We start from the raw sequence: 9,665 nt of genomic DNA, 5'->3' as shown, positions 1-9,665 counted from the left end.
CGGTAAACTCTGCCACCATTATCCAGGCGAAAGAAAGAAAGAAAGGAAAGAAAGGAAAGAAAAGAAAAGAAAAGAAAAGAAAAGAAAGAAAGAAAGAAAGAAAGAAAGAAAGAAAGAAAGAAAAGAAGAAGCTGTCCTGAAAGAAAGAGAAGAAGCTGTCCTGATGCCTGCCCCCGGGTCACTCCTCCAGCGAGCTGGACCAGACACAGGCATGGCAGTGAGGAGGGCTGGCACACTTCACTCCTACATAGGCTTGCTTGCCTCCTCCAGGGACTCTGGGACAGTCCCAGGTCCCTGTCTGGGCTGCCAGCAAGGCCCAGCCTTTCTTTCCTCTGCTGCTCCCACAGACGCACCAGCAGCAGGGGACAACCTTCCCAGGATCTGGTCACAGAACAATCTCAGCAAATGTGGCTCTACCTACCCCTGTGTGAGCACAGGTCCCTCACTTCGGACACAGGAATGGTCATGGCTCTGGGGAGGTGAGTTCTACCCCCAAGATCTTAGCCTCTCCTGCACCTGCCTTGACCCAGGTAGAAATCAAAGCCACATCCAGGAAGCACCAACAGAGGCCAGGAGTGTAATGGACACACACATACACATACATGTATACACAGGCAAGAGCCGTGATACTTGTGAGAAGCACCTACGATATCGGAAGGGGACCCTTTCCAGGAACAGTCACATCCGCTCTGCCTGTGAACTATGTTAGTGGGCTTTGGGACCAAGTAGAACCCTAGACCCACGGAACTGGAGAGCTCCTCATTTTACAGGGGCGGAAGTGGGAGCTCCGGGCAGGGAGATGGTTGCCCAGACTGACCCAGGAGGCACCTTGCAGAGCTCTGGCACCCAAGTGACCATGCAACAGGCAGACAGCAGGTGACAGCATGGGGCAGTTCACTCCTGGGTGTGCAGAAGTCCACAGATACACCAGTGCTGCTGAGACAGACCTCAGAGAGACCTAGTCCCTCCCATCCCAATCCCAACGTCTTCTAACTGCTGGGTTCACTTGCCAGCTGCCTCTCCTTCCCAGTCCAGACACCTGGGGGGACAATGCAGGTCATTCGCTGCCTCTGACAGATGGCTGCTTTCCAGACCCTCGGTGCTCCCAAGCCACCTGGCATCTGCTGGAGGCTCCTGGCCCAGGCCCACTGAGAGGGCCCTGCTTTCTGGGCCTGGGGACACTTCTGCGTCCCCATGGACATAGGCCCTAACGATGTTTGTGTCCCAGACACAGCTGCTGTACTTTCTCTTCTCATCGGACTTTCTGGACACCAGATTCAAGTGAGGCGAGAGTCTGCCTTTTTCTGTGCACAAGCTCCTCTTGGAAAGAATTCAATTTTTCTCCCTGCTTTAAGAAAGAAAATCAGTCTACAGTCCCGGGTTATTTTCTGGTATGAGTCTGAATAAAATTACAAACAGGATAAATGACTTGTAGGATTTGAGTTACACTCTGATTACATCCACAGGGTGGTCTATACTCCCCTCAGCACTGACAGCAAGAGCCCCAGTCCTGTTGACACTTCCAGGAGACTGTCAGGGGACCTGACACTGCACTGGGTTTCCTGGATTTGACTCGACTTCACACAATCCACAGCTCTTCTTTTTCCCATGCCACTTTGACAGTAAAACGCCAGGACGCCAGGGCGAAGGGGAGTGTGTACGTAATGGAGGGGCAGAGCTCAAGCTAAGGCAACAGAGCCTGCCACCCTCTCGGGAGAGCCCAGTGCTGCTGCTTGGAATGCCAGAATTCAACCAGGGAAGCATTTGGGCATCAGTGGACACAGCTGTCTGCCAGTGGAAATGTCTGGCTTCCAGAAGCAGTGACTAGCCTGTCCTCGTGTTTGGCAGACCAGGTACCAACGCCCCAGCTGGCCAGCCCTGTGCTCCCCAAGCAGGGATGCCCACCCTGTTCTCCAGCAAGGAGGAGTGGTTCAAATGTCTCAGCTAGAATACACAAGTCTCTCCCCACAAAACGGAAAACTCGACGTACTTTAGGAAGAATATTTTGGTGGCCCTAGACCCAGGGGGGCCCAAGTCGGGATAGAGTGGGGGGCTGCCTTCACTCACAGTCCTGACACACTTTATCTCTGCTTGCCAGCAGCCAGCTCTCCCATGGCTGGGGACTGGGGCTCCCAGCTGAGTGATTCGGGCCCCCCCGCCCCCCGGCGCCCCACTGCCTAGAAGACAGTACCATACTACCAAACGTGCTGGCAGAATCCTTCTCCAAATCCTGGCCACGCTGGTCGAACCACATCGTAGCAGCAAAACCCAGAAGCGGTGGCCCTTCTGCTGTCATTTTTACAAGGTGTGACACATCTTCTCTGTTCACCTGCTTTGAACTCTAAGATGCCAGAGGCCCAGGCAGAGTTGTAGAGGGCACAGGTGGTCTGTGGGTGGCTCCACCCAATTCCAGAACAATTCGGGGAGGCATTCCTTCCATTCAGTAAACAAGAACACCCTGAGGGCATCTGAGACCCTGGAAGGAGCTGTCACTGCCCAAGGACACATGATGCAGCCTGGACCTCAAGACATAGGAAGATGCCTACTTCCCACATCACTTACAACACATCTCGATGGAAGGAGGTCATTAGGAAGAAACAAAGAAAACGGACATTTTTTTCTTGCCGCAAAAAAGCTCAGGCTAAATCAAAACATGTCTTCCCCAAAACTTGTTTTTCCTAGTCACTAAAAAAGAATCAAAATGTTTCCTTTTGTCCAAGATATTAAATAACCTAGAATTTCTCCAGAATAATAGCGAGTTTCTTATTAACTCCCTTTCTAAAACTTCAAATACTACAACCTTTTAGTGTCATTCTTTATTCTTCATTATGACAGGGCAATCACCATGCAATTATTAAAATCAATTTAGAAAAGTGAAGCTTCTCTGGCAAAATCCACAAACGTAGGGGACCATGCATATACCAAAGCTGCCGCTTTGGGAAGTTTGTTTTAACCTAAAGAGACTTACATCTTATTATTTATAGCTACTCACATAGCCACAGCACATAAATTCACATTATAAATGTATTTTCTTTTGAGGGAATTTTACAAGATAATAAAAGGACTCAGGTGGGGCCCTTAAGTCAATTAGCTGTCTAAATCTTCAGTATCTCTCTCTCTCTTACACGTTTAATCACTGAGAATTAAAATTTGAATAACTCATCTATGGACCTTACCATCCAAGACCAGAAGGATGGAATGCTTGCCTTTCCCAGGAACGGTAAAGGAGAAACCCCAACAGAGCCTTAAATAGGAGTACCCAGCAGGGCTGCAGGGTTTTTCAAAGAAGCCCTCGGAGCCCTGGACAGGTGGAATCCAAATTGTTTCTCCTCCTTCCCTCAAAGCCACAAAGGACTCCCAGGCAGAAATGAACCAAATAAAACAATGGGGACTGGGAGACAGGCTTCCACCTCTGCTTGGCCACACCAAGGCCCCCCAACGCCCTTCCGAAGGGGCCACAGCAGCCAAACTGAAAATGCCCCTCCACGCTGCAGAGGGAGGGGGGCCTTCCTCCCCGCTCTGCACCACTGGGTTGTGGGGAGCTGAAATCTCACAAAAGCACTTTTGTGTAGCTTCACTTCCCGTTACTATCACACTGCCAAAAACTACAGCAACAACACTGTGAAGGCGTGTAAGAGCCGACACAGACTTGATAGCTAAGCGCAAGCACATCTTGGCCCATTCTGAGCACACCATTTGGAGCCGGTTGCGCCTACCTGGCAGACAAGCCTGAGTCTTCTGCAGAAGCCCGCCCCAAGACGCCTCCCGGCCTCTTTCCCAGCTCCCTAGCGAAACCTCCTGTCAGGTCTCTAGGAATAGGCAGAGCCGCCCGCCTTTCCCCATTCCCAGCCACTGCACCAAGCCTCCTCCTCAGCACCCCCAAGGCTCGCTCGCTACCTCCTTGAGCTGCCCATAGGAGCTTCAGAACCTGGCACATGCCACCCCACCCCCAACTCCACATCAAATCAGGCTGGCAGTTAAAAAACTCTCCTCCATTTCACTTCCCCCAAAAAGAAAAACACTTTTTTTTTTCCACATTCTAGATCATTCCTAATTGGAACTGATTTTTTTTTAAAAGGGTAGTGCTGGCCTTTGCACAGATCTGGGTAGTTCCCCGCGATGCATTCTTTCCGACAAATGTTCCCTTTCAAAACTGAAAGGGCATGTTAGACTTTTTTAAGTTAAGGAAAAAAGATGCCTTTTGCAGCGGTTCCTTCCCAGAGTAAACGGCCTCCATGCCACGCACACCTTCAGAAAGGACATTACAGCTGTTCAGTTGGTCCCAGGGTGTAACACCAAACACTCAGCCACCCAGCCAGGTGCTCCCCTACACTCAGCCACAAACAGAAAGGGGTCAGACAAAACGTACTCCAGTACCCCACTAGTCCACCCATTCTGGAGCCCCCAATTCCCTAACCCGTTCCTACCCGATTGAGCGCCTGTGATTGTTAACACTGCCACAAACACCATCCTCTCTCCAAAAGGGGACGACGGGTACGATGGGGATGTGTCATTCCCCATCGGTATGCGTCACTCGGTAGCGTCAGGTCGTCTGCTCCCAGGGCTGGCGGACGCTGCCCACGGTAAAGGTGTGCATGAGTGAACGAGTGTGTGGGTGTGAGCGATGGTGTGAGTGTGAACGTGCGCTCTCCCTCCGTGCGGGCGCGGGACCAGAGGCGGACGCGCACCCACGCTCAGTGACAGGCCCCGGCCCACAGCTGCTCTTCAGCAGGGGGTCCTCGGTGGCGCGGCTGCCTGCCCCCCTCCCTGGCCGGGCCGGGCCCTCACGCTACCTGCAGCCGCACGCCTCCACCACCATGTCCTCGTACTGCTTGTAGACCACGTTGTTGGCGGCGTCGATATAGAGGATGCTGATGGGGCTGAGGCGCGCGGGCACGCAGCAGGAGGCCGGCGCCGCGTCCGGCGCCATGGAGTTGAGCAGCGTCTGAATGATGGCGTGGTTGGTGGGCTCTAGGTGGGAGCGCAGCGGGAAGTCGCAAACGCCCTCGCAGTGGTACGCCTCGTAGTCCAGCGGCGCGATGATCCAGTCGTCCCAGCCCAGCTCCTTGAAGTCCACGTGCAGCGGCCTGCGGCTACAGCGGGTCCGGCCCCTTCGCCCGTGGCCCCGGCCCGCGCCCCCGCCCCCGCCGCTGCCCTGCGTCGCCCGCGCCCCGGCCAGCGCCGTCCGCCGCCGCCTGCGACCGCTGATGACCGCTGTCGGCGACCCGGTGCCGGGTCCCGGGTCCCGCGGAGGCTCTGCCGCCAGCGCGGCCCCGAGCGCGCGGGCCTGGGCGCGGATCTCCCGGAACAGGCTCCCCTTCCTCTGCGTGCGGGAGGAAACCACGAGCAGAGCGCGCTCTTCGGCCGCCGCGCCGTCCCTGCCCCGGGAGCCAAAGCCCAGCAACCGCAGTGCCAACGGGCCCTGCGAGGGCCCGGCCACTGAGCGCAGCAAGAGGCAGAACGCGCGGGTGGCGTGCGGCTCCTGGCGGTGGCGCCGAACTGCGTCCGCCACGTCGAACACCTCCCAGCGCGCTCCGGCCAGGGGCTCCGCGGCCCGCGAGTGCAGCAGGCGGGGCGCTCGGGCGGCGCCGGGGCAAGTAGACAGCAGGAGCAGCGGCAGGGGAGTCGCGCTGACGGGGCCCAGCTCCGGGGACTCGCGGCGCAGCACGCGCAGCTCGGCTCCCACCACCTCGTCAGCGTCGGGAAGGCTGGACACGTCGAACAGGAAGCTCTGGCCGGTCTCGGCTGCGGATTCGTCTGCAGAAGTCGGGCAGAGACAGAAAGAGCGCGGTGAGAGCGGAGAGCGAAGCCCGCACTCCGGGACTCGGGGCCTCCTAAGTGCATATAGCCCAACTGCCCCGGATGCGGGAGTAAGCCCGCTGGAGCTGGCGCCAGCCCTGTCGTCTCGGCCCGGCCAGACACCTGCCAGCCTGACCCAGAGTAAAGGGAGCCTTCGCCCTGACTGTCGACTATCGGGACCGGGGCTTCGGTTCATCGAACCAAAGTTCCACCACCTGGACAACCCACGGGCACTCACTTATCGCTGAGCCTCGGGGCCAGGACCATACCCCCTGCACCCGATGCCACGGCAGGTCCGCTGCCTGACCCAGAGCCCTGGGTTTGCGGGGTCTAAGTCGGAAGCCAGACTTTCGGGCCGGTGGCTGACAGAGGGCTCCGCGGGAGGCGTATCAGAAGTCCTGTGCCCCTTCCGAGGTCTGGAGGGCAGGCCGAGGTCCCGCGCTGTACCCGGACTGCTCATTATTGCCCCGCTGAGCCCCCAGGAAAGCCGCGGAGTCCTGGCTGTACGAAAACGGAAAAATCATGTCCCCTGAAAACTCTGCTTTTTCCTCCACCTCTCTTCCCCAGCTCAACCTGGACATCCTTGCGGGCCACGATCTCCCGTGCTGGCCTGGCCAGGCGTGCGAGTAGTCCAGAGGAAAACGCGTCAGCGGGGCTGCATAAACCCTCTGGTGTATCCAGCCTCCTCCTGGCCATGCTGAAGGGGAACTAAGGCCCAATTAGGGAGGGGCCCGGCTCGGCCCAAGGTCTCAGAGCGAGGAGCGCTGCTGGTCGCAATGGGAAACTCCCGGCTCAGCTTCTCCCAGCTTTCCGCGGCCTCCGATGGAGGAGGGAAGGCGGCAAAGGAGCGCGAGGAACCTTCTCCGAAGGGTTTGGAGCAATGGGGGGGGGGGGGGGGGGGGGCTGCAGTGAAGCCGCGCTGCAGTGAAGGCAGTGGCTCGAGGAGGTCTCGCCTCCAGGACCCACCGATCCCTCTGCGGACATATTATTTCCCTCCGTTATGACTTCTCTCTCAGGGTTTGGGGGTTTTATTTCTGGTCGTGGGCACTTTTTTCTTTTTGGGCTCAGGGGGTTTTCGAAAAAAGTTGAAATTCCAGCGAGCAGCAGATAAGGCGCTCCCTTTGAAGAAGGTCATATGGTTTCGTTTTGCCCCAAACTCGGTGAGAGTGTGCAGACCGCCCCCACCATTGGAAATCTGCTGACGGACTACCACCGCCAGGCCCTCGCCTCCCTAGGTCCCAAGTCTGGGCTCTGCCGGTGGCTTCTGGGGACCTCAAGTAGCTCTGCTCCAAGTTGAACCCAGAGGGGAGAGCGAGGGAAGCTCCAAGTGCTAGGCTAGTAGGGCTCCTCCCCGCCACTGCTTTCTCCCAGGGCTCCCTGTGGGCACTTTTTCTGAGCTTCCCCCCGCCCCCAACAGCATCTCCCTTCTTGAATGTGCTACCACTGCATGCCCTCCTTCCAGAGGCAGGAAGGAGAGCTGCCTTCAGAGCCTGGCCAGCCAAGTAGAGCTCCCCAGGAAAAGATTTAGCTCAGGCTGAGGCTAACCAGAGGCCTAGCTCTACCTAAGAAAGAGCAGCTGGTGCCTCTGCCAGCTTACAGCCCTGCGCATTCACCTCTTCTACATCCTGGGAGCCCACACAGCAGCCTTAGGGCTAGAGCCTCCCCTGGCCTAGGACTCAGGCTTTGTATCCAGCATCCAGTCCGGGAGGGGGGGGGGGGGGCACACAGAATGCTACATGGTTGCCAATGAACCAGAGAGCCATCTGGACCCAGGGTGTCCCACACTCAAAATAAAGTAGTCTGTGGGTAGGCATTGTGTGTGTGTTCCAGGAGGAGGGTGACTTGGTCACATCTACCTGCTTTCCCAGGCTAGGGTCTGGGATGCACAGCCAGCAGAGGCTCCCAGAAACGGCCAGTCTGCCGCTTCCTTTCCAGCCCTATTCCCCCCCTTTTTTCCCCTCCTGCCTTCCATGCTGGATCTTTGGCTGGATAGAATTAAGGCAAACATTACTTGCATTTCCGCCTGAAATTAGTTAAATTTTCCCTATCTATCTGCTTTAATGACTTCAATCGAGATTAATAAAATCCAGATGACACACAGCCACCACCACAATCTCACCCACGTCCTATTTTTGAGAGACCCAGGGCAGAGTAAGGTGGGGTGCTGGGTCCAAGAGAGGCCTGCATTCCTGCACACGGTCTCACTGACCACCCTCTCCTCCTCACACGACTGGGGTCCTCCACCTCTGGCTGTCCCAGGGGCCCAACACAGACACCCATGGCCACACACCTCCACCCTGACACAGCCGGCCAGAAAGGGACCTCCGTGTACCTGGTGATGCCACCAGCCTCTCCGGGGCCACTTATTTCAGTCTAATGCCTGCCCCTTCCCTCATCCCCCTGAATTCCCCCCAATTTGTGCGCCCCCCCCCCCCCCTCCAGGGGACTAGAATCTGCAGAGGTTGCTGCAATGAAAACAGCCGCTGCCGCCTCCACCACCATCACTGCGCAGTCCCTCTCGGCCCGGGCCCCGTCTTGCTTCGGATCTTGGACTCAGCCTGCCTCCTCGAGGGGACCCGCCGGCCGACAGGGCCAAGACAATCCGGCGGAGGGACCGGCTCAGCCCTCTGGGACCGGGCCCTGAGAGCTGCTGCGCCTCTCGCCACAGTCCAGCGGGTTCGGGTGCGTGGGACTCCGCGGAGTTTCTAACACCTGAGGCTGGGACGTGAGGAGGCCGCGCCCGGAAGGGTCTGGAGCAGGGGCTCGGCTCTGGCGGTGGCCTCAGCCTAGGAGCGGACAGGATGGACGGGCGCAGAAGAGGCGTGAGTACCTTGGTTCGCCTGGTCTGCGAAGCCGGTGATCGTGTCCGCGCGGCCGTGGCGGCCAGAGCCCGAGGTGGAGGCGGCGGCTGCCCCGGCCGGAGCCCTCCCGGCCAGGTTCCGGTAAAGCGACATCATGAACTGGTGCGGCACCACCGAGCCGTTCCTGAAGCCGGAGCCGGCGGCGCGGCGCGCGGCGCGGACTCCGGGAGCCGCGGCGGCCGGGGCAGCGGAGACGCCCGCAGCCGGGGCGAGGGTCCGCCCGCCGCTGCCGCTGCCGCCGTCGCCCCCCGGACTCCCGACCGGCCCTGCCCCCGCCGCTCGCAGCACGGCGGCCGCTTCGAGCCCGTCGCGGGGGCGGCAGGCGCTCAGCAGCCAGAGGCACAGCGCGGCGGCCGCGCTCAGGTCCATGGGCTCCGTGGGCCAGGCGGGCGGGCGGCGCGGGCTCCGTGGCTCCGGGAAGTCCCCCGGCGCCTTTTGAACATAGTGTTTAATAATGGGGGAAGTGTGCGCAGCAAGTCGCGGCCCCCCCTCCTCTCCCACCCCACCCCCGCCCAACGCCCGGAGCAGCGCCCCCTGCTGAACACTGGAGTGGCAGCGCCGCGCCCCCCACTCCGGCCTAACGCGGAGTCCGGGACGGGAGCCTCCTCCCCGCGCCGTAGCGCTTCGCCCCCACTCTCGCCTTGCAAGTCTTACCCGCCCGAGGCTCCCGCCACAAACCGGGGCCCCGCCTCCCTTCCCCAAGGCGATGCGCCCCCCGCTGCCCACCCCGCCCCCGAGCCAAATGCGCCCTCCGGATTTAGAGGCTCCGAGGCATCGCGCGTACCCGCCCAGCTTCGTCCCCACTCCCCTGCGGAGAAGCACCCGCCCCCCGCCCGCTCCAATTCCTTGAGTGCTTGAGACGCCAGAGGTGGGGCCACGGAAGGGCTCGGCCCCGCCGGTCAGTGCTGCGACCTCGGGGCCAGGGCGCACAGAGAGGCCACAAGGGCGCACGGAGGCCACAGGGCGCGCAGGGCTGCCACAAAGGCGCGTTTTTCATCACCGGTT

General features: G+C 59.2%; 1 protein-coding gene across 1 annotated transcript; it reads right to left on the bottom strand.

The window, feature by feature from the left end:
* Positions 1-126: 126 nt before the first annotated feature.
* On the bottom strand, positions 127-9,315 carry GDF7 (growth differentiation factor 7). Its single transcript, XM_058682636.1, has 2 exons — positions 8,630-9,315; positions 127-5,757 (listed from the first exon to the last, which is right to left on the bottom strand). The coding sequence occupies exons 1-2, from the start codon at positions 9,027-9,029 to the stop codon at positions 4,790-4,792; spliced, it is 1,368 nt and encodes a 455-aa protein (XP_058538619.1). The 5' UTR covers positions 9,030-9,315; the 3' UTR covers positions 127-4,789.
* Positions 9,316-9,665: the final 350 nt, after the last annotated feature.

The sequence above is a fragment of the Neofelis nebulosa genome, chromosome 9 (genome assembly GCF_028018385.1).
Source record: "Neofelis nebulosa isolate mNeoNeb1 chromosome 9, mNeoNeb1.pri, whole genome shotgun sequence".
Lineage (NCBI taxonomy): Eukaryota > Metazoa > Chordata > Mammalia > Carnivora > Felidae > Neofelis > Neofelis nebulosa.
This window is presented reverse-complemented; position numbering and strand designations above follow the sequence as displayed.

Excerpts from the sequence above, each read along its gene's own strand:
- GDF7 (XM_058682636.1), bottom strand. The coding sequence starts at position 9,029 with ATGGACCTGAGCGCGGCCGCCGCGCTGTGCCTCTGGCTGCTGAGCGCC. Across the intron at positions 5,758-8,629 it reads CGCAGACCAGGCGAACCAAG|ACGAATCCGCAGCCGAGACC; the intron begins GTACTCACGCCT and ends CGACTTCTGCAG.